This window comes from Narcine bancroftii, chromosome 4 (assembly GCF_036971445.1).
Source record: "Narcine bancroftii isolate sNarBan1 chromosome 4, sNarBan1.hap1, whole genome shotgun sequence".
Lineage (NCBI taxonomy): Eukaryota > Metazoa > Chordata > Chondrichthyes > Torpediniformes > Narcinidae > Narcine > Narcine bancroftii.
Window position 1 is genome coordinate 238,658,340 of NC_091472.1, and position 25,757 is coordinate 238,684,096.

The 25,757-nt window shown below is 38.1% G+C and overlaps 1 protein-coding gene across 1 annotated transcript in view; it reads right to left on the minus strand.

Moving 5' to 3' along the window:
• The window catches only part of LOC138761753 (protein unc-80 homolog), a 335,004-nt gene that overhangs the window by 149,327 nt on the left and 159,920 nt on the right, over positions 1-25,757 (minus strand). The window contains 7 exon segments of the mRNA XM_069934449.1: positions 2,348-2,445; positions 2,538-2,741; positions 7,744-7,909; positions 8,288-8,421; positions 11,778-11,913; positions 15,026-15,238; positions 18,983-19,155. Of these exon segments, the coding sequence (XP_069790550.1) occupies positions 2,348-2,445; positions 2,538-2,741; positions 7,744-7,909; positions 8,288-8,421; positions 11,778-11,913; positions 15,026-15,238; positions 18,983-19,155 (1,124 nt within the window).

Genomic DNA, 25,757 nt, shown 5'->3' on the forward strand with positions numbered 1-25,757 from the left:
AGCAGCTCTTGTTGCCAGCCATTTTGTGGAATGACTGAGCCTTTTTGATGAATTGACCTGTGCCAGGAGGATCCTTTTGGAAGCAAAGTGGTTCATTTTGAGTGAAGGTCACTTGGAGAGACGAGTGCCAGGGTCTTGGAAGCTTCATGGAGGCTTCCCAGTTAGAGTCCTGCCTACAAAAGGACCAGGAGTGTTATGACCACAGTTCGTGTCGATGGACGTTTCTTCAAACGAAATGCACGGAGAATTCATGAGTCTGTAGCAGCCACAACTCCAGTCTTCCCATCAATTTGACATTAATTCTGGGCATCAAATTTCAAAGGCCCGTGCTTCAATACTAAATTTCAAAGAGTGAACTTTGAAGTAATTTTCTAGATTTTAGCCTGGACTGTAATTGTTTGGGTATATCACACACACGCACACACATACATACCAGCGCATAATTGGGATAAATTTAGTGTTAAGGATAGTTTAAGAGTTAAGACTACAGTTTAAGAGTAAGAAATAAAATTAGTGTTTTAAAATTAAACACTGTCTTGCTCATTGTCTATTGCTGCTTGTAACGTGCAGTTTGAAACAAAGGCAATTCCATAATATTTCAAGAGAATTGTTCAGATATTTGAAGATTAGGCCCTGGCATAGCTTTATGTATAGAGTCAGATGGAGATGCTCAGCATAAATACTCTTTATTAAACATGGCTTCCATTTATTTTATGTGATACCCAGCATTGCCCAGGAAATAAAACACTCAGTTGTTGACTGTCTGGAGGCCTGAGCACTGAGGCAGGCCTGGTGTTGTTGTTCTCTTTCCCGCTGCCTGCCTGGAGACATGAGCACTTGAGACGGATGTATCACTGCTGTTCTGTTTCCTGCTGCCTGCTCCTTGCACGTCTGGAAGTTTCAACAGGGAGGAGAGACTTATGTTCCTCTCCTGTCTCTTGCTTTCTCCTTTGTCGAACTCTATGGGCTTGTGAAGAGCTTCTGCCAATGTTGCTTCACTTTTTGGGCCCGTATTGAACTGGGTTTGGCCACTTGTTTTTATTCTGAATGTACATTGATCCACAGGACTGTAAATAATTGAGGTATTCCTGGTCCAAGTTCAAATTTTTTTGAACTTCATATGACCATAAAGGTTAAATTCAATTTGGGCATGACTTTCAGCATCAAATATTACCACAATTATAGTAAACAGTAATGCAAGCCAGTAAATATGTTTCCTAAACAAGTACAAGCTGGTCAAAAAATACCTTTAAACTTCATATCAATGTGGTCATGACATTCATCATCAAATGTTAACCCTATTGAACCTCCTTGGAGATCTCTAGAGTACTTCATATTTATTTGCATGGAAAACAGACAAACAAACAGTCATACATGCACAAATATATATTAGATTCTATGATATTTCAGAGACACAGCTTATAGATGACACTTTCCTTATTCTAATATATCCTAATTTCAGTATCATCTTCCAAAGCATGAGTTACGATATCCCAAATTTCGATCTCTTTAATCTAATAAATCAAACTCTGTATGTAGTTTTAATTTGTCGATAGAATGGATAAACATTTTGCATAGCTTCGCAACAAGACTTTCATAACGATGAATAACAAAGCATTTACTGTATAATGATACAAAGATTTATAGAGATATAAAACATATATAAAGATGCAAATGATATAAAAAGCTTTTAAAGAGATACACAAAGGTATTTAAAGAAATCCAAAAATTCAAAGAAAAATTTCTCATGCTCAAGCTTCTTTCACATCTTGTAGAATGCAAGTGATTAGCCTGGGTGGGTATTATGACATATTACATAATAGTCACTATGTTAACACTACTTAAAGAGACAGGCACAAAATTAACAGAGTTAAAAACACAAGGTTTTAACCGTTACACATCTATTATTACAATTCTTTGACTCTCTTGAGAAGCAAAATGACCAAAACTGCACAAATGTTTGAAGCAAGTCTGATCAATTATCCACGCAAATTTACTTGTGTACAAACACATTAGTACTTGCATATATTTTAATGTTTATATACTCTATTTTAAATAAGATGGAGCATGTACAAGCCAAAACAAATGAAAGCCCAATGCAGCAGAACATATATTTGCTGTAGTGATCATGTAAGAACAAGTCCACTGTTTCACTTCCCACAGATGTTGCCTGACATGCTGAATATATCTACCATTTCTTGTTGGTATTTTGATTTCCAGTTTCTGAAGTTTTTTCCCCATTTTCAATGGAGCAATCAACTATGTTTTCTGGTTCAATTACAAGTCTCTAAAGCCTGGCATCTCAAACATAAAAGGAAGCATAAAAAAATTAAACTGTAATACATACCGGTAACCACGTCATGTTTCTATGATAGTTTTCTTCTGTCCCTCCTGTACTCAACCTTTCTGGTTCAATACTAGGTTCACTAGTACTCCAGGGGCTACCTATTAAAAATAGGAATAAATGCTATGTATAATCTTTTCACACTAAAACCCATCCTAAAATTGCTTGAATAAAATGCATGTTAAGAAATTACCTATATCAGTAACAGTATCGTGGCTTTGAGACATTAGAAGCTCTTCATTTTCTGACTCAGAATCTTGTCGTGAAAGTTTTGTGCTCTTCAAACTTCCTGCTCGACGTATACTTGACAAAGATCCACCCTTCTTTACTCGAAAACTCCGTGCCCCCTTTATCTGAAGTAGTCGGGACCCTCCTGGTCTTGCTCTTCTAATTGGTCCTAAGAAATTACACCTTAAAAATTATGGTCCCATTGCCAGGATATGTTATATAAAATGCAAGCAATCAATACATTATTTCTATGTTTAAATAAGTGAATGTCATTGTATTGGAACTAGTCCATGTACCATCCTGACCCCATCATGCTAATGTCATTGTGAAAAAAGCAGGCTAGTGCTGCTAATTCCTTAGAAGTTTACAGAGGTTCAGAATGCCATCAAAAACCTTGGCAAACTTTTACAGATGTAGTGAAAAATGTGCTGACTGGCTACATCATGGCCTCGTATGGGGCACTAATACCTGAACAGAAAACCCTGCAGAAAGTAGTGGACACAGCCCAGTACATCACCGGCAAAACTCTCCCACCATCAAGAACATCTACATGAAACGCTGCTGACAGAGAGCGGCAGCAATGATCAAGTATCCACACCACCAAGGATATGCTCTGTTCTCATTGTTGCCATCAGGAGAAAGGTATAGGCGCCACAGTACTTGTACAGCCAAGTTCAGGAATAGTTGCCACCCCTTATCATCAGACTCCTAAGCAAAACTATTCCTGAACTTGGCGGACTCAGAGACTCATTTGCACATTATTTATTACTGAGCTTTTTTTATGCGTTTTTTTACTATTGATTTACACTTCTTTCTTTGATTACAGTTCCCTTTTTTGTATGCAAACAAATCCAGTGCAGTGGGAGACAGCAGAGCTTCACTCCCAGATGAAATCAATGCCTTCGATGTCAATTTGACCACCAAATCAAGGAAGAGTCACTGGAGGCCCCCACATCCCCTGATGACATACAGGCTGCCTTCAGGAGAGTGAATCCAAGGAAAGCATCCAGTCCAGATGGAGTACCTGAGTACTGAAAACCTGTGCTCACTTGCCAAGGTATTCATGGATAACATCTCACTCCAGCAGAGTGTCGCACCTACATGTTTAAAATAGGCCTCAACTGTATCTATGCCCAAGGAGAATGTGGTAACCTGCCTAAATGACTACCAATCAGAGGCACTCACATCCACAGTGATGAAGTGTTTTGAGAGGCTGATGTTGATGCATATCAACTCCCGTCTCAGCAGTAACATGAATCTGTTCCAATTTGCCTTCTGTAGCAACAGATGTTATGGCAGATCACAGGCTCTACACAAAGCCCTGGAACACCTGAACAGCAATAACACATGCGTATATCAGGATGCTCTTTATCAACTGCAGATCAGCATTGAACAACATCATCCCCTCAAAACTGATCAGCAAACTCCAAGACCTGGGCCTTGGATCATGGATTTCCTCACCTCCAGACCACAATCAGCGAGGAATGGTAAAAACATCTCTTCCATAATCTCCATCAGTACCAGAGCACCACAGGGCTGCTTTGTTAGCTCCTGGTCTACTCACTTTACACCTATGACTGTGTGGTTTGGTACGACAATGACAACAGCATTAAAATTGCTGACAATACCACAGCAGTGGGTTGTATAAAAAGAGGCGATGAGTTAGCATGCAGGAAGGAGATTTAAAACTTGGCTGAATGGTACACCAACAATAACCTTGACACCAAATGACACCAACAATGACACCAAAATCAAGGAGCTGATTGTGGACTTTAGGAAGAGAAAAAACAGAGGTGTACAATCAAGCATCATTGGGGGATCAGTGGTGGAGAGGGTGAGCAAACTTAAATTCCTGGGAGTCACCTTTCCTGGACCCAACACACTAGCGTCATTGTGAAGAAAGCACGTCAGCACAACTATTTCCTCAGGGGTTTGCGGAGGATTGGTATGAGATTGAAACCCTTAACAAACTTCTACAGATGTGTAGTATAAACTGTGCTAACCGGCTGCATTATAGCCTGGTATGGGGGCACAAATACCTCTGAGAGGAAAGCCCTACAAAAGATATTGGACACAGTTCAGTACATCACAGGCAAAATTGTCTTTGCCATCAAAGACATTGGAACGCGGCTGTCAGAGAGCAGGAACACCGCCACCAAGAACATGCTCTGTGGTTGCCGTTGCTGCCATCAGGAAAGAGGTATAGGTGCCACAAGACTCGTATCATTAGTTCATGAAGAGTTGCTGCCTTTCATTCCTAAGACTTCTAAACAACAAACTCATTTAAGGACTTCTACTTTGTATATTATTTATTATTCAATTTTTATTTTCTACACTGCACTGTTTATATTTCTCCTTTGCATACATATCTTTTCTTGAGTACAGTTTTTTTGCACTATCAATAATTAAAAATTTTGCTTGGCCCATAGGAGAAACAATCTCAGGGTTGTATGTGATGTCAGGTATGCATTCTGACAAGAAATCTAACTTTGAGATGGTGATGAGTGATCTCCTTGAACCATCTAATGTAAAGCACTCTCACAGTGATAGTCGGGACTGAGTTCCAGTGACTTGAAGAGTAACAACAGGTCACGGCATTTCCAATTGACTGAAGTCCATGTTATTCCTGGCATACCAGAGTAGAGACAATGAACTTGGTGGATTGGGTATCAATCAAGTGAGCATCTTTATCCTGGATGCTGGAATAACTAGTACAGTACAACTCCAATTATCCGAAATTGGATTCTCCAAAATTATCAGTTATCCAAAATTTTTTTTTAAATCATCTAAACAAAGGTATCTGAAATTTTTTTCAGAACTGAATTGACCAGGGACCTTGGGCCCCCAGTGTCGGCAGCAGCAGACCTCAGGCCCCCGGCGCCAGTAGCAACAGAGCTCAAGCTCCCAGGCAGGAGCTGGACCCTGGTGGGGAAGTGGTGGTGATCGACGGTGGTCAGCATTTTTGTTTGTTGACAATTAAACTTTATTTTAATGCTTAAAAAGCCTTCCCTTGTTGGTTGCTGTTGTAGTAAAACACTGTTACAAGTGATTTGCTGTTGTTACTGGGCTGTTTTTAAAAAATGATCTGTTCTCCAAAAAAAAATGTTTATCTGAAATGGGCCCAGTCCTTAAGAGCCTTTAATATGCTCTTATTGTAGTTGCATGTCTGGTCCATTTGAGTTGCTGATGAACACTAGGTTGCTGTTTGTAGGGATTCAGTGATGGCAATGTTGCTGACTGTGAAACATATTGATTGTATTGTATTGGAGATGTTCATTGCCCAGCATTACCATGGCTCCTACAGAGCTCCTGCAGTAACACCCTGGATTCTGACGATTGACCTCCAATAACTAGAGGTATCTCATTTTGTTTGAGGCCTGACTCTAACTACTAGAGAGTAATGTTCTTGATACCCAATTGACATCCATGATAGAGGACAGCCTCAATGCAATGCTGGAAAATGCAATACATTTTGTCATTTCCAGATTTATTAATAGCATGAACACCAATACAGGTCAGTACACTGATACCAAACTTCCCTGCAAGGCTGCAGGAAATTGGCACAGTTAGGACAAAGACAACATTTGTCTTGTGGTAAAGATGTCTCCATATGCTTCTTCGAGACCTGACAACATGCTTTTGGTACCTCTCAGCTTTCTCAATGCTTGATTGTTCAATGTGAAATCCGTTTGTTCTAATCTTTTTAAAGGTTTTCAATGACTTCCACTTTCATGCAGGGTTTATCACTATCTCATCACTTTGGGATCTTTGAAAAGATGAAAGACAATTGAATGGTATAAGAGGAACAGAACACAATTCACTGCTCAAGAATATACTGTATTTGATGGCATATAAAACCCACACCCCCTATTTCAGCAGGGAATATTAAACATTTTTTTAAGTGTACAGTATTTACAAGTAAGCACAACGTTATTGAAATATGTAGTTATAGTATAGCAGAAAAAACTTGGACAAAATATGCATCTAAAACAAGAAAAATATTTTTAATAATAATACTGCTGTATTTACAAGAGAAAACAAAAGCAGCTTAGCTATAGCAGAAAACATTTTACAAAAACGTCCCCGCACTGGTCCCACTGCCCTGCTCTCCCCAGAGGGGGGAGGGGCGGTAGGATCAGTGTGGGGACCGACAGTGGGCTGCTGGGAGAGACCAGGGCAGGGACCGCTGGGAGTCTCCTGAGAACCTGCCATCAGCCCTCACACTGATCCCTTCACCCCACTTCCCCGCCACTGACAGTCCACCACCACCCCCCAACAATAGATGGTGGTGATGCAAGTAAGCCATGGAGTGAGGATAATAACTGTTGGCATTACTCACCATTATCACCCTAATTTCAACTTCGTACACAAGCCCTGGGGGATATTTTTGAGCCATTTTTTTGGGGGAAAAAAGTGGGTCTTATATGCCATCAAATATGGTACTTAACATTGGAAATAGGGAAAAATGGTTGCCAAACGGTGGAGAATATTACTTTTGGGTCCATGATAACTGTGGAATTTTTGTCAGATATACTTTACCATTAACCATCATTTGCTCAAAAATACAAGTTATGGACTGAGCTTTGCTTAGAAGAACAAATGCTTTTCATTTACCCAATTTCCTTATTGATGAAATTTCTCTCCAACTTGCATCACATCAATGTTTCTAATTCGGAAGTTACTTTTTAGGTGCATTAAGCTTCCATTGACTTGTAAACCTTTTTTTCATGATCCCCTTTTCAGTTTCATATTTTCTGAAGTCCTATGACAGCCATTACACCTTTTGATTTTATCTGCTTTGAAATATCTACTGATTGATTGTTGCCAGCAGACAGATCCTTTATATTTCACATTGAGAAGTATGTTTCAGCCCCATTTCTTTTTTTTTTAGAAGATGCATCCTTAGTACATCAATTATCAAGTGCTAAAAAAAGAAGCCAAGTAGGTTTTCAATCTTATCACGACTAATAATTTGTACTGGTGCAGTTTGAAAGCATAGTACTTTGATTTTAACAGAAAATAAATGAATCTTCTTCTGACCTTGACCTCAGGAACATCAGCTTGTTGATTTTAAAAGGTAGTCAAATAATCATTTAATTTTATTGCATTCTCAATTAATTTAGAGCTTTTTTTAATTTAAAATCTTTTCTGTTTAAAAAGTCCTCGCCAACCTTTTTTCTCTTCACAGGCCGTGTCCGATTTAAGAGTATGACTGCTGCTGTGTGGTGAATCCTTTGCATCTTGCTCATCATCAATAATCCCTGCAAAACTGATTTTACGTTCGTATCTGTGTCGATCTAATTCGGGATCGAGACGAAGTCTGCAGCTTTCCAAATCCTGTTGAAGAGAGTTAGACATTGCACAGACCAACATTTTACAAAAAGTTTCAAAGCCTTGTTGATGCACAACCAATAGCAAATCGACCCAAATTCCAGAGACCTAAAAGTAAACCTTAAATCTAAAATGAGGGAGAAGCCATTTATTTTCACTAATTTTCTGATCCACTGACAATTGAAGTTCTTGCATTGGTACCAAACTTGGCAACAGGACTGGTACTTAAAATTAAACTGGTAAATGAACTCTTGAAATGCAGTTGGATGAATGTGAAGTTGCCCTGCTTTTGGCCTTTTGTACATAAGATTATTGACTCCTCTAAGCATCTTAGTTTTGTTAAATGGTTTACCCCAACACAATATTGCGGCTGATGATACTTACAACAAGAGGTTCAGTACGTGGTCGAGGCAAGCAAGGAAAAGTTTCTCGAAGGAACGTTGTAATCTCCAAAAGAAGCTGGCATGCTGCCATCTTTAATGCAAATGGACAGCCACACTTAGTAGGATTAACTGTATCTGTTTGAAACATTGGAATGGAGAAAGGTTAAGAAGACGTAACATAAACTGTTTTGAGATTTGTGATTAACACAGATGCAAAAGGTCACAGTAAAGGAATATTCCATTTGTACCAACTATTTGGAAGAACATTCTTTCTCAATATCCCTGCAGCACATTTCTCCTTGGCTGATTTATCATATTCCCTTTACAACTAAATCCAGCATTAAAATTATACCCTCCGCCCAAATCCTAACCCAGGTGGCAACGTACCTTTGATTACACACAAAGCTTTAAAATTATTTGCTACAATTCAGTGCTGGAAATTCACTTGATTTTTCAGATCGGTATGCTTTTTGAGGCTCATGGGGATATAATATAAAGCAGCTAAATGGAATGCTGGGGTTCCCAGCTATGGTCTCAGACAATTTTAATTATTGAATTTTGTAACAAGTTTGCACATATGCCTTCCTTGCTACATTCAATCAAGAAATACTCTGAGATTTTTGTAATAGTTCTTTGGCCACATACTGTAAATATGCCATATTCAGTCCATGACTATATGCAAATAATATAAACAAATTCTAGGACACCCTAATCAGAGCGCCTTAATCACAGTTGCCAGAACAGGAGCCATCAATCAACTGAATGGCTCACGAGTCTGCCTTGTGCCTTGAAGTCAAGCTTGCGTAAGTTTCTATAAATAGCTCACTCCATTTTTGGAAAAGAAGAGAGTTGGGGCATGGTTTGGTGAAACTCTGTGTCTGTCGTTAATTCTCTGAGTAAACTCAAAGTAGGAGTTAGATTCCTCAGATACGCATGGAGCCCAAACATTTTGGGCAGTTACAACAACAAAGAATACAAGGATAAACACAAACTTACATAAGACATTAGCCAAATTTAAGTATTCAAATTATTAATGACACTGATCTCATGTCAGATGCTGACAGCTTTTTATGGATAATTATTGCTGTTATATGGCCACATATCCTTGGTAGTTAAATGAGAAGTAAGATCTATTATAAAATCCACTCAGTCTCAAGAAACTGAAATACATACAGAAGTCTTTCTGGCTGCAGGACGCTTCTCAATTTTATTTCAAATTCTCGTATTTTCATGACCTCGGAAGAGGCTCTTTAGCCCATCTGGTTGTTACTGACTGTCAGAGTAATCTCATTTCTTCCTATAACCCTTTACCTCACACATGCCCATCAATTCCTTCGATTCTCCAGCCAATCTCATCTACACTTGGAACAACCTCCAGACCTCAAATGGCCTACAATTCAGTATATCTTTAGAATGTATAGTGCCATTGACTTGGGTTTGAATCTGTCCCTATCTGTAAGTAATTTGTACATTCTCCCACGTCCGTGTGGTTCCCTCTGGGTACTCCAAAGACATACAGAGTTAGGAGGTTAATTGGTCACATGGATGTATATGGGCAGCGTGGGCATACTGAATCTCAAAATAATCTTAAAAAAAAGCAGAAGATCCAGGGGGAATCCCATCAGTGACAGGGAAAACATGTCAATCTCAAAATCCAACTCCAGAGATCAGAACCATACCTATTTCACTAACTGCTACACATTTCTAGAGTTTTATATTAACGGAAATCTATTCCACTAAACAGCATCTCTTCCAGACACTAAAATAATCTCTCCATCCTTCTTGAAGAAAGAAATCGATTGCCTCCTATTTGAAGAATCCAGATTCAACTGTTATAACACCACTTGACTGTTTACTGTGAAAAGTCAAAGCTATTTGGGAAAAAAAATTAATGGATATCTATCAAGATAATTTAAAAATAGAGAGATGTAATAGTTTTCACACCGGTCCCTGAATTTATTTAAAATTTATTAATTTCCAAAATATTTCAAGAACTAATCAATATTGTGAATTTTGTTACAAGTTCATTATCATCCGGCTGTGTGTATATATATAGATATATATAGATATATATATATATAGATATATATAAAATCAGACGAAACAGTGTTTCTCTGGACAATGGTGCACACACAAACACATAAATCACAGCACATAATGACAGGTGTACATAAAAATACAACATAAATATACATGCTGTAAATATTTTGGAATAATTTATTCTTTCTATTGATAAGAGACCCAAGGTTACAGGATATCTTTCATCAATCTCATAGCCTGTGGAAAGAAGCTATTTCCAAGCAATCCTGATTTTGAGGCTCCTGTACCTCCTTCCTATTTAAGCAAGACTTGGATTGGATGTCATCAATAGAGGACAGGGTGACCCCAATGATCTTGTTGGCTGTTTTAATGATCCTCCTTACTGACTTCTGGTCCGCTGTTTTGCAGCTACCATACCACACAATGATGCAGCCAGAGAGGACACACTCAACTATGCTTCTGTAAAATGCTGTCTTGCCCTCCTCAACTTCCTTAGGAAGCAGAGGCTCTAATGCGCCTTCCTGACTAATGAGGTTGTTTTGTGGATCCATTTAGGACATCCATTAAATGCACACCAAGAAACTTTGCGCTCTCCACGATAGAGCTATTTATGTGCAGTACAGTGGTCGACCTTCATCCTCCTGAAGTCCACAATCAATTCCTTTGCCTTGTCCAAGTTGAGACTCAGGTTGTTGTCACATACCATTTGATCGCACCAACCATTATTGCCTAGGAGGTCAACTACTGTTGTATCATTTGCAAACTTATGATTCTGTCTAAACTGAATCTGGCAATGCAGCCGTGAGTATCAACCAGAAATCCACATTTTCACGCATATAGTTTGACGATAATTATGTGAAGCAGCTTATATACTCCTAACCAGCAAAGAAATGCAAACCGCCAGCCAGAGTTCACCTGCTGATTGACAGATACTTAATGTTCTGTCTGTGTCGATCACGCAGGAGTGAAAGGTGTGCCTCCCACTAATTACACCATCCACTTTAACAGTACAAAATAGACTGCAGGAATCACATTTTAATTACACTTTTGGCATTTCTACATGGCAATTAGAGAGTGAACATTTGCCTATTCACAAGGAGTACTGCAGAAAAGAATTGTAGATGCTTTAAAGCAAAAACTGTATGTCAAAAACACTCATCAGGTCAAAAAACATCTGTGAGAAGAGAAAAAGAGTTGATGTTTTGGCTGAAGGATCCTTCATCAGAACCATTGTCAACTCTGTTTCTCCTCACCAATGTCAGATGGCCTGTTTTTTGGGTTTTTTTTTCAGTTCCAGTATTTTCTTTTTTGTTTTTGTTTCCAAGTAGATCACAACCCAGTCTTCTCAAAAAGTCTGCAGTTTTGCTTCAGCTCGCCCAGAGAAAATATTTCCCCTTGTGGCATGAAAACATTATAAAAATAGGTTTAAAGTCAAAAGTCAATAGACATACTGTCATCAAGGAAATCCTCTTCTTCATCTTCTTTCCTCAAACGTCGCTTAGTCTCATCATCATAAATGACACCGAGTATGTTTGCTGGGGTCTCACTCTCCGTATGACAAAGCTCATTTAGTCTAGTCCCAATAGCCTGTTAGAAGACAGTATCATAACTTCAGAGTAGCAATTTATGTATCTGCATGTACACAAAGACTGTGTATACAACATGTTTTAAAAAACCTCCTGATTCTGAGATGCATAAACGTACCCTTCCATATTTTGCCATTTCCCCAACCCACCAATCTTCACCTCAGTCTTCCCCAACAACCCTTCCCTCCAGGAAATGGTAAATGTGGTAAAATTAGAATGCAGATAGAAAGGGGGCATGACATGGAAGATCAGAAAATGTTCAGCTAAAACTTACCTTTTAGTAGCCTGATCTTTCAACAGTCCACATTCTGTGCTAATTAATTAAAGATGGGAAAATACACTTAATAACATTTGGAGTACTTGGCTTCTATTTCATATGAATTGCATTAGCTGGTGAATTCCATGTTAGTGAAATTACTGACACCAAAATGGATTAGGTTGAAGATGCAGCAGACAGAAGTACATATAAAGACATATGTGTAAGCTGGGTGGGAATCCATTTACACGTGTAATTTATATATAGGTTCTCGCGTGGGAAATATTGAAGGTAATTCAGAATTGAGAAGAAATTCTTCTTTGAATGTGGTCTCAACAGATGGACTGAAGTTTAGTATATGTTTCATTTATAGAGTTTAAACCACTTACATTTATAGAACTGAATTGTTCTGAAATGACCAAGAATGGTCACTTCTCAATACTTTTTAAAATATCTTACCAATTTAAAAATAATCAAAGTGGCAGGACATTAAGGTAGATACTAATACATGCAAGACACAAGAGAAACTTGTCCGTGAACTACTCTTTGCAGATGATGCCGCTTTAGTTGCCCATTCAGAGCCAGCTCTTCAGCGCTTGACGTCCTGCTTTGCGGAAACTGCCAAAATGTTTGGCCTGGAAGTCAGCCTGAAGAAAACTGAGGTCCTCCATCAGCCAGCTCCCCACCATGACTACCAGCCCCCCCACATCTCCATCGGGCACACAAAACTCAAAACGGTCAACCAGTTTACCTATCTCGGCTGTACCATTTCATCAGATGCAAGGATCGACAATGAGATAGACAACAGACTCGCCAAGGCAAATAGCGCCTTTGGAAGACTACACAAAAGAGTCTGGAAAAACAACCAACTGAAAAACCTCACAAAGATAAGCGTATACAGAGCCGTTGTCATACCCACACTCCTGTTCGGCTCCGAATCATGGGTCCTCTACCGGCACCACCTACGGCTCCTAGAACGCTTCCACCAGCGTTGTCTCCGCTCCATCCTCAACATCCATTGGAGTGCTCACACCCCTAACGTCGAGGTACTCGAGATGGCAGAGGTCGACAGCATTGAGTCCACGCTGCTGAAGATCCAGCTGCGCTGGATGGGTCACGTCTCCAGAATGGAGGACCATCGCCTTCCCAAGATCGTATTATATGGCGAGCTCTCCACTGGCCACCGTGACAGAGGTGCACCAAAGAAAAGGTACAAGGACTGCCTAAAGAAATCTCTTGGTGCCTGCCACATTGACCACCGCCAGTGGGCTGATAACGCCTCAAACCGTGCATCTTGGCGCCTCACAGTTTGGCGGGCAGCAGCCTCCTTTGAAGAAGACCGCAGAGCCCACCTCACTGACAAAAGGCAAAGGAGGAAAAACCCAACACCCAACCCCAACCAACCAATTTTCCCTTGCAACCGCTGCAATCGTGTCTGCCTGTCCCGCATCGGACTGGTCAGCCACAAACGAGCCTGCAGCTGACGTGGACTTTTTACCCCCTCCATAAATCTTCGTCCGCGAAGCCAAGCCAAAGAAGAAGAAGAATACATGAATTGTAACTTTGTCTAGGAACCCATCTTGGCATAGTTGGATTTGATTGGGAAACCAACAACTGAAGATCATTTATGAACTTGTTAAATGCTACTACAAAAAAATGTTTACCAACATTACTAGTCTAATTTTGGGTTCAGAATTGGCTTGCCACATTTAAATAAAAATCTCTTATTTTAATCTACTGTTTGAAAGTATGTCAAAGATAGAAGTCCAAGGAATTGAATAAGAAATCTGGTCCATTTGCTGGGTAAGGGATGTTGTGCATGGTGGAAGGCATATCACTGGAAAGCAGGTGGGAGACTATCAGCTTCACTGCTGGGCAAAATAAATTAGAAACAACCATTGCTTCCATTCAGGAAGAGATCTTTAGTTTTAAATACACATGCTGTTGCATTAATTTCCCAAGGCAACATTTCATGCATGCCTTGGAAAGATTCTTGCATCTTCAATATATCGACCAGTGGGTAGAGTTTTGATCAACTCCCCTTAAACTCATCCAAATGCAGCAGCCTTGCACTGTAATTTTGGATCATATCTTTTTTTTTCTACTTGTATCACAGCTCATTAGAGTACAAACATATTAAAAAACATCAATTTGGAGATACAGCGCGATATCAGGCCCTTCCGGTACACAAGCGCACATTATGTGGCAAATTAACCTACTACCCCATATGTCTTTGGAACGTGGGAGGAAACTGGAGCACCTGGAGTTAACCCACGTGGACACAGGGAGAATCTGTTTCAGTCTTTTCTCCTTGTATTTTCTTATGTTCCAGAGGAATAGGTCACTTGGGCTCTCAAACCTTCCCTCACTATGATTATAGCTAATCTGCCTCAAGCCTCATCTCCCCTGTTTCAAAAATGTATCTACATCTTCTTTAAATGCCCACAGTGATCTAATCTCCACACCCTTTGGGGTAGAGAATTTCAGAGATTTACCACACTCTTTGGTAGTAAATCTGCATTATATATTCTTCTGGGATATTATATGCCTCAAAAACAAATATGTGGCAAATGCTGGAAATCTGAAATGAAAACCAAAACCACAGTAAACACCATCATTCAAAAGTGATGAATTAACTTTCTGCAGATAATACCAGAACTGGTTAGTTTTATAATTTTTATTGGCAGTATTTTCTTTCATTTTTAAAAATTGAATATTTACAAAGTTTCAGGAGAATATCAGGCCTCTATTTCTGATCTGCATTTTGAAGAATATTTCACGGACATACTAGTTTAGTTCTGGATTTCATTCTTTTTTAGAAAATCATGTTATCATTCATCAAAAGTTCCTTCCTTACCTCACCCCAATGACAGAAGAGTTTTGCTGCCCTCCACTGTAATTTCTGATTACGCTTATTTCCAACGATAGGAGATCTTCCTCGTGATAAACCCTTTTTAGTTAGACTAACATGGTGTCCTTTCATCCACTCTGGCCAATTTCCTCGATTACATCGATGTACAAACCGGGCACACTCTATGAATAACGCTGCCCTTGCTACAACTGGCGCTTCCTGAATGGATCAAAGAGAGATATGAAAATCAAAATACATTTTAAACATACATTACAACTTTTGACAAATTGCCAATTAGATTTAAATATGGTATCAGCTTCTAAATATTACTCAACCCAAATTCCATCCAGGCCATTATCTACTCTAGGTTATATTCATTTAAAATATGTAGGTGCAGCAAAGGGAAAGAAGAGTAAGGTCTTGAAGAAGCACAGGAATAAAGCTAGAAAATGATCCCAAACATTCCATTTCCTTCATTTTCATTTTGTTCTGTATCCAACCATCCATTTCCATTGCTTTCCTTATTACCACTCTTATGCTTTTGCAATCAGATCATGAATAGCATTTACAAAGGACTGGGTTGGGCTTCCCTTTTCAATAAGGAATTATGCAGTCAGAGAAGCAACTTAATTGGTAAGTGGGCACGTATTACTAATCCTTTTAAATCCATTGAGGAAAATAAAAGGTTATTTAATGAGAGCATCAAACTATCAATTAGACAACATATGTCCAAAATTATTGACAAGGATCAAAAAAATAGGTTAGTGGAGAAGACGATTACATTCCTGTAATTCTTTATTTGTTCTCCGAGGGTCACCAGTGATTCCACATCATTATTGATTTCTTTTTCCACTCAAAAAGGTAACCTTGATTAGAGGAAGGGGATTAGATTAGTTTAGTCCTTTAGGTTTTTTCTTTTTTTAAAAAAAACCTTATTATTTTAATATAACAGTCTAATAATGGGTCTGACATGGCTCCATTCATTATGTTTATTACTAGATGGAGTTAGTAGAAATAACTATTAATGTACATATGCACATTTTATTACTTTTTTTGAAAATCTCCCTTTGGTATGTATTTGCTCATATACAATTGATTCATTCTATAATCGTCATTTATTATGTATGCTTATTATGTTAAGTTCAATAAAAGACAGAAAGCACGTTTTACTAATTAATAATAATCTCAACAGGTAGAAAGTTACAGTTGGCATAGCGGTTAGCGCAACGCCTTAACAGTGCTGGTGATCGGGACCAGAATCCCATGCTATAAGTATTTATGTTTGTATGTTCTCTCCGTGTTAGCGTGGGTTTTCTCCAGGGCCTCTGGTTTCCTCCCTCCCTTCAAAAACGCACCTGGGGTGTAAGTTAATGGGATGTAATTTAGGCACCACGGACTTGTATGGCTGAATTGGCCCTGTTATAGTGCTGTATGTTCAATTTTTAAAAAAATTAATAGATGTGAATGGAATACTCATTATATTTTGGTCCTGTAATAGATTGACAGATAAACCTTTTGAACAAAAAGCTAAAGGGAATTAGAAGTATGCTTTTCCAGTTTTTAAAGGAGGTTGGCAATTGTTTTTTTGAAAAGGGTTAAATTACTTATTTGAGAAAGGCATATTGAATTGATACTGGGATTTAATTTTTTTTGTATTTCAATAAAATAAATTCTGGATTTTTATTTAGAAATTGCATAAAAACTACATAACACAAGGAAGACTGCAGAGTAGACATTCTCACATGCTTGTCAAGTGCAGGAGATGCATGGAAAAAGATAGGTTTGGGATGGAATCCAAACTTGATGAATTTTTCACAAGTGGAACACAAACATTCAGGGCCTTAAATGTATTTCTCCATTCAATTATATAAACATTCATTTGTGTGTCTTTATTGTGATTCTTTTTATCTAACTTCAAGTTATAGCCCTTTGCATGTTAACAGTTTTTTTTAATCCCAACATATGCTTCCTTGATGAACAATACACTTATTTCTGCTTTTATTTTACTTTGCTGCGGAGATTTCAAAAGACCGATGGGTAGGTATCCAAGAATAATAATTTTAATGCTCTGATGCTGTACTGAAGCTTTACAAACAGGGATTTTACATGCTAATGGAGCACCACATCAACTTTTTCCCACCAGCCCTTTGGTCCTGGCCTGAAACCCCAACTATTCTTTTTCTACCACTGATGCTCCTCGACTTGTTGAGCTCCTCCAGCAGATTGTATTTTTGTACAACTTCATATTGCATACTTTACAATTCTGAAATGTAATGCTCTGTATTTGTAATTTTACCTCCAGTTTCTGTGTTGGGAAACAGTCTAAATTACAGTCAGGCTAGAAGAATAAGGCATTTGAAATCATCATCTCCCGATGCCAATTCATGTTTGATTTTTGTTCAGGAAATGGAAAAAAAGGTTGCAGGGCAAGGAGCGAATACAGACAGAGGCCACAGGTCAACAATGTTCTCAATAAATGACCCAATTAAATAACTTCTAACCTTGTATTTATGTTTCAGATGACTGGAAGGTTGGAAGTGTTGTGGATAGTGTAGAAGTTTGTTGTAGATTATATCAGGGTATAGTCAGGATATTGAGTTTGGCAGAAAAGTGGTAGATGGAGTTCAATCCAGAAAAGTGTGAGATGATGCATTTTGGATGGTTAATGACAGAATTCTTTACAGTGCGGAAGAAAAGAGGGATCTTGGGGTCTAAATCTATAGATCTCTCAAGGTTGCTGTGCAGGATGATAGGGTAGTTAAGGTTTATGGTATGCGGGCCTTCATTAGTGGGAGATTGTGTTCAAGAGCCATGAGGTAATGTTTTATGTTGCAGCTCTATAAAACTCTGTCACAACACACTTGGAATATGTGATCAGTTCTGGTCACATCATTACAGGAAGGATGTGGAAGCGATGCAGAGAGGGCAGAGGAGATTTACCAGGATGTTGCCTGGATTGGAGGATGAGTCTTATGAGACAAGGTTAACAGAGCTATGGGTTTATTCTTTGGAGTGAAAAAGGATGAGAGGTGACTTAATCGAAGTCTGCAAGATTTTGAGACACATAGATAGGGTGGACAGCCAGCATCTTTTTCCTCTTGGTGAGAGTAGCAAACACCAGAGGACATCTGTACAAAATAAAGGGAGGAAAGATTAGAGGAGATCTCAGGGGTAAGTTATTTATACAGAGAATAGTGGGTGCCTAGAATGCATTGCCAGGGGTGGTGGTGGAGGCTGGTACCATAGGGACATTTAAAAGACTCTTAGGCACATGGATGAAAGAATAAAAAGGGTTATGAGGTAGGGAGGGGTTAGTTTGTTCAGTACATTATAGGTCAGCACAACATTGTAGGGGCGAAGAGCCTGATGTTCTGTGATAATATGTTGTAGATCTGTGGGATGGACTTAGATGCTTAATTGATTAACTGGCTTTTTTGTAGACATTTTTACTATTTGTGATTAAATTGCATTCAATTTGATGCTGGGAACACCCAAAACACCGCAGAAGAATTTATAATACAAAACTTGGTGAATTAACTCATTTCATCTGTACCAGTATTTATGCTCTCCAAAAGCCACATCTTGAAATACATCTCACTGCATCTGCATTCACTGTTACTTTTTCCAGCCACTATTTACCTAGCTTTTTTCTCTTCATGTATCCATGATAGTTGCACAACTGTTGCTATGGTGGCAAGTTCAACATTCTAACCACGTTCCAGTTAAGGTTAAGTGAGACAAACCTACAGCGATTTTTGATGAAGGCTCGAAACATTAACTATTAATTGCCTTCCATAACTGTTAATTTCTCCAGCATTTTGTGTGTTTCTAACATCTAACAGTGAATGTCTTCTACCAGGAACCTCTGGGATGAAGTGCAATATCAGATCTATTGATATAAAAACAAAGATAAAAGACAAAATATGTGTATATATATATATATATATATATATTTTTTTTTACCAGGTCAAGAGCGGCAGCTAGGATTGAAGCATCAGGGATTGTCCCAGGTTCACAGCAGTTTAAAAGGAACTGGAATCGTTTCATGCCCTGTCTAATGGCTCCAAGATTCAAAATATTTTTGCTTTTGCTTTCTTCCTGATTAGCGGCGAGGTGTTCCTCAAAACTACGACAACCTAATAAAATATAATACGTCAAATGGCACAACTTCAAATGTAAGTGAACCTTTGTTAAGAAATTAATCTGTCACATATATCTAGTAGCAAAATTTCATCTAACAAATCAATCTGTATTCAAACATATGAAACTAAATAAATCAGACTTTGATCTCTCTAATTACACTTCAAGCATTCTGGGGAAAAAAATCACATCACGATAAATGATTAATTTTGAAGAAACCTTCAATTCTTCGCATGTTCTTTAATCTTCATGGTTTTAATCACCCACAGTTAATCCCAAGGCAGGCTTCAGATAATTATTATAATAGATGTGCTAATATTTAGTTTAATGTTTTTATATGTCTTAGTAGAGTTAGTTATGGTGGACAGAGTCACACACAAGTCACATCACATTTTCAGAGACACCATCGCACTCAGATAGTTCATTTCGGAGTCGGCGAGTCAGAAGAACCAGACCTTTGATGGAACTGAAGTCAGTCTTAATTGATTCCAGGACAATATGCGTGTACAATATGCTGGCAGCTGAGCAATTAAGAAAATTCCTCCTCAAGTGCTCAGACTATGCAGAGACATAATCACTTAAACCTCTTGGACAGAGATGAGGTCAGATGTCTTTATGGATGTGAAGTGATAATTTGGAGAAATGAAACAGTGGTAGTGTTGTGCCACGACTTCAGAGAAACATATAACTGAAGTCAGAGAGACATTTAAGAAAAAACAGACTGAAGAAATTGACCAGCCTGTGAAAGACACAGGGGGGAAAGAGAAGTCTCTGGAGAGAGAGGGAGAAAGATGCTGTTTTGTATTGTGTTATCCTTATCATAGGAGATACTCAAAATAAGTGGCTTTAAAGTAAGTAAGACCCCTTTGCTCTTTATTAAGAAATAAATCATCATGAAGATCACAGTTCCATAACCCTAAAAAGATAGAGGGAAACTTGTGAAAACACTCATAAGAAAATTTCACTCGGAAAGACAACTCATCAACAGACTTGTGAGTTTAAAGAGATCTGAAGACATGATGTGTAAAAAGTGCTTCTTAATTACTTCTGAACTGTAATTTAAAAATCTTCAAGCAACACAAGATGTTTGACGCTGAAGTTTAAAATGGACTTTTCAGACTCAAGCTTAAACTGTAACGGTTTGGATTTTGACACACAAACATACATTTGCGTATAGTGGGAAGTTTTTTTTAGAGTTTAGAAATAAGAAATGTTATGTTATTAATAGTTTAATAAAAACTATTACTTGGAATACCATTGTCTGGTGAATTTTCCATTGCTGTTCCTTTGTTAGTTCATAACAAAATTTGTTAGCTTGTAGCATCATCCTCAAAACAAATTTCTGAAAATGTCTTGGATCTGATATCATCATCCGAATTTACATCAATGAAGAACAACCTCTATGCAAACCCAAGAACAAAGGGATCCAACTTACCTGCGAATAATATAACTGCAATCAATATGAATTGACACAAGCTACACCAAAGAACAAATTTCATTAGATTGGGCTCAGTGAATTGGCTTGATGGTAGTGGAAAGTTTTTATTCAGATTGGAGACCCAAGAACGGTGATGCTCCGCAGGGATCAGTACTAGGTCCAATGTTGTCTGTTACTGATATTAACTGCTACATGATAATGTCGTTGGCATGGTTAATAAGTTTGTGGATGACACCAAAAATGGTACTATAGTGGTTAGTGAAGATTATCTGAGACTACAACAGGATGTAGACCAACTGGGAAATGGGGAATGGCAAATGGAATTTTACTCTCAGAGATCCAAGGCATTGGATTCTGGGTTGTTAAAACATGGCAGGAAGAGCAAAGTAAATGGAGAGCATGTTAGATCAGAGACCTACAATATATTGTTCCTTGAAAATGGTGACACCGGTAGACAGGTTGGTGAAGGCAGCATTGAGCAGATTTGCCTTCACCGGTCAGGGACTGAGAACAGGAATTGAAATGTCACATTATAAATGAAAGAAACACAGGTAAGACCACACATTGAGTATTATGTACAGATCTTATCACCCAGTATTAGGCTAGAAGGTTTAAGTCGTAAGGGAAGTATGGATAGCCTGTTAATTCACCACCCCCCCCCCCCCACCAACCCCCAGAATGCTGGAGACTGACAGATCACCTTAATAAGATATATAAAATCATGAGTGGAATAGATAAAGTAAGTAGTCACAGTCTCGTCTCAGAGAGAATCTGAAACTCAGACAGTTTTGTTCATTCTGTGTGGAATTGTGTATAAGTTAAGTCTTTTTTGGAAAAGATTATAAAGTTTTTGCGAGATTTACTCCAAATAGATTTATATGAATCCATTAACACCGCGCTTGGATAAATTTTAGATTGCATTTATTCAATTGAGTTTGGCAGTGGCTAGAAAATGTAGAGCAATAACCTGGAAAAATGATGTGGAGTTAAATATGCAAAGATGCCATAATGAAATTCAATCATGTTTACATTTAGAAAAAATTACATATAATTTGCAAAATAATTATTCTTTTTTTGAGAAAATGTGGACTCCATATTTAGAATATATGAATCTGGATGTTAAGTAATTTTTAAATTCTTGTTTGGATTGGTGATTTGATATATTGCAACCTAACCCACTTTGTTTGTTTATAAATATTTCTTTTTGTGTATGTTAATCTCTGAGGGGAGGGGAGGGATAGTAAGGGGTGGGATAGTGGGGTGGAGGGTGGGGGGTATGGGGCGGGGGTTTCAGTTGGATGGGTTTGTTTTTTTTGTATTTTGCATCTGTATTTTTAAAAAAATTAAATAAACTTTTCAAAAAAGGGTACCTGAGGGGTAATTTTATCACACAAGGGATGGTAAGCATAGGAAATAAGCTGCCAATGCAAGCAGCAGCAGTGAGTACAATTACATGGATGGGAAAGTTTTAGAGTGATTTGTGCCAAATACAGGCAAATGAGACTAGCTTAGAGTCTTCACTGAAGTCCCAGTTTCTGTGCTGTCAAACTCTATGACTAGTATACCATACATTATATCAGATAGAAATAATACTTTAAAAAATCATGTACTAATCCAAAACCCTCCTTCATTTATAATATATTTTTTAAGTAATGATGAATTTACCCTGTAAGTCAAGAACCCAGTGGTATTGACACTCTTTTGTCAGTTATTATGTTAAATATCATGGTCATAGAATTACTAGAAAAAGATTGTCACCATGTTTTAATTGTATACAGTAAAAACATTGGTATCCAGAATTCAAGCAACTGGTAACCTCAATCAATGACAAAAATAAGGAAAATAAATTAAAACATTAAAATAAATAATAAAGTAATAGGTTAGAATATGTAAGTTTAAAATTGTAAAAGTAAATATTCCCTGAAGTAATACATAAGCCTTTGGTGAAGATGGGAGCAAATATTCAGGCAACGTAGTGCCTTGGTGGTGCTTTGTTCTTAGCAGCTGTATGAATAAATTTGTGTTTAACAGTACCCAGGATCAAGAGTTGGTTGATGTCTCTTGGCATGGAGTGACTCTCTTAAAGTGTCTCCTTACTTCATCTTAGTTGCCTCAGAGGCTTTATTTGTAAACTTGGAGTGGTGGGGTGGGGGGGAATGGAGGTTTTTAATCTATAATGTTATTGTTCATCCTTTAGGCAGCTCCATGGAAAGGGGGGGGGGGGGAGGAATCTGCAGATGCAGCGACGGTTAAAAGTTTTCCAATAATGTGACTGAAAATAAACTAAAATGCTTTAAGAGTTATATGTTCATGCAAGTGAAGTTTGTTCAGTGAAGTGTAAGAGTTAAGTCTCAGGCAACTGGAAAATACACTTATCCGGCATCTACCAATCCCCATAGGTGGCAGATACCAGAGGATTTACTGCATTTCAAATATATGTGGCAAAATGCCAGGTGTTGTAAAAAGTACTCAATGAAATCCAATAATAAATGATAAAGCAAGTCCTTAGACAATGAAAATACTTAATTACAATTAATCTATTTTAAGTCATGTATGTCATGCAGAGCCATGGGCAATTGTGAAAAGAACAGAATTATTAGGTATTCCAGTCAGTATCTTTCATGAGGATATCAGATCATATCATAAAAAGTTACAGAATGCAATATTTACCCCAGTAATTATAATCTAATTAATTGACAAACAATAAATCATAAACTGACACACATGATTTATTATAGGGATTAGAAGTGGGCAATTTGAAATCAAAAGTTTATTGATGACTATACTGTCTATATAAGTTGAAGGAAAATGCCAAATACAGAGGAATGCAATAGTATAAAATTTGTATAATATTTCTGTAATGCAATAAAAGATCAGAGAATAGAATAAATGCTAAATTTAATTATTTTAAACATAAATAGGTTTTTAACTATGCATGTTTTATGTATTATCATAGATGATTAACATAGTTATAAAGCACAAAAATTTGAAATTGATGTATGCCCCAAATGAATTCCAACTGCAATCTCATTTGTGGGTGTGTCAATGCAAACCAGCAGCACCAAAACCCCAAGCCCTTGGGGTCAATTGAGCTTTTGTTTGCAGCAAGACATACCAAGGTAAATGCACATCATCCAGGATCATGTGAATGAGGGTCAGTGACTAAAGACCAAATGGGGGAGGAGGTAGAAGTGCTGACCAGATATTGGGTTCTGGACAGTGGAGTGAAGGATAAGAAGTGAATTGACACATTCAGGTGTGGAATGGGGACCCAAGAAAAGGAAACAAATAATAGAACACACATGTGGGTCCCAGCCTAGAAAAGAATCATTAAAACCTGTTGGGCATGTGATCAAGGATAGTTATGCCTTGGACAATATCTACTCATGTCTCATGTCACAAGCAAGACAGTTATGTAGGGAATTACATGATGCACAATTAAAAGCAGTAGGGCAACCAAGTAACCTTATGGCCATTGAGTTTTGTTATGACCCAGAAGTCATCATAATTGTTTCATTCCAGAATTAAAAAAAATACTGTGTAAAAATCCAGCACCTTTCACAAGTACCATAATTCAAACTAACAAACCAAACATAAACCAAATATGAAAATTACACACTGCATGCCCTGATCCTCCGTCATCCTCCCACAGCCCAAAATTGGCTTGTTAGTTTAACTGTTTACGAAAAATTATCATGAGTTCAGTTGGGTGATAGAATTACTGGTGTGACTGGGCATGAGAGAGAATAAGTTATAGAGAAATTATTGGAATTATGCGACTGATGCAATGTCTTCTCAGACTTTTCACTGATTTGATGGGCCAAATATCCTCTATTATGGCTTTGCTTAAAATATGAGAGCATATGTTCAGCAAGCTGACAAATGCAGGGGATAAAAAACAACAGTTCAGCACCTTGCCCTTGTTGGAATTAAATTCAATCTTTCAATGGTTGCCCAATTTGGCATCTGATCAATATGTTACAGTTGCCTTAGACAAGCTCTGATGAACTTGGAATATGGACCAGCACTTTGAATTCTGATGTTATTGCAAATGCACTAGAAGGATATGGACATAATTGGGCAAATGGATAAAAAGGTCAACATGGGCACAGTGGACTCAAGGACCCATTTCTATGCTGAACACCTCAATGACTTCATGACCAAAACTGCACACAATACTGTCTGTGAGGGCTAACCAGTGTTCTATAAAGTTGCAACATTACTTGCCAAATTTTATATAAACAATCCCAACCACTGAAGGCAAGCAAGCCATATGCCTTACTCACTATCCTGTTTACCTATGTTGCCAATTTCAGGGAACTGTGGACTTATCCCTTGAGTCCTCTGTTTATCAACATTACTTTACATCCTATTATTTACTGAATTTATCCTACTCCTATTTAACTTCCCAAACTGCACCACCTCACTTGTTGATATTAAATTCCATCCAGCAATATTCTGCCCAATTTTTCATCTGACCTCACCTGCCGTAGCTTTTTTCACTATCCACACCTCCAAATCCACAGTTCCTCCTACATCCACAACCAGGTTGCTGACATGTATCAAAACAACAAGGGTCTCAACACCAATCCTTGTGATACACCATTAGTCATGCACTTCCAATCAGAAAAACAACCTTCCACCACCATCCTCTATCTCCAATAACCAAGCCAATTTTGCATCTATTCAAACAATTTTTTTAGGGCACTGAGAACCTTGCATAAAGAGGACACCAGCTCACACTTGACCTACCCCTTTTGCCATTTGCTTCATTAGCTATCACAGAACTGACAAAAACAGGGTAACCATCAGCCTCGTTGCCACAGGACTGCCCAAGTGAAAGGCTATATTATACTTTCAACAATGAAAAAAGTCATTTCCTGTTTCATTTCCTAAATAATCAATGCAGAACCATAAGATAAATGCACACACAAACGAGTCACCCTACTTGAAGGCTATCAATATCTCCAAAGACTAGAAGTGACCTGATTGAGGCTTTTATTACCATAAACAGAAGGCATGTGTGATGAATCTGTGTCATGCTGTCAGTCTTTCACTGCACTTAGTCTGCTCTCTTGACATTGGACGAGTATTATCCCCTTGGGTATAACTGTGTATGCGCCCATTATCATTCATTATTGTATTACAAAGTTTCTACTA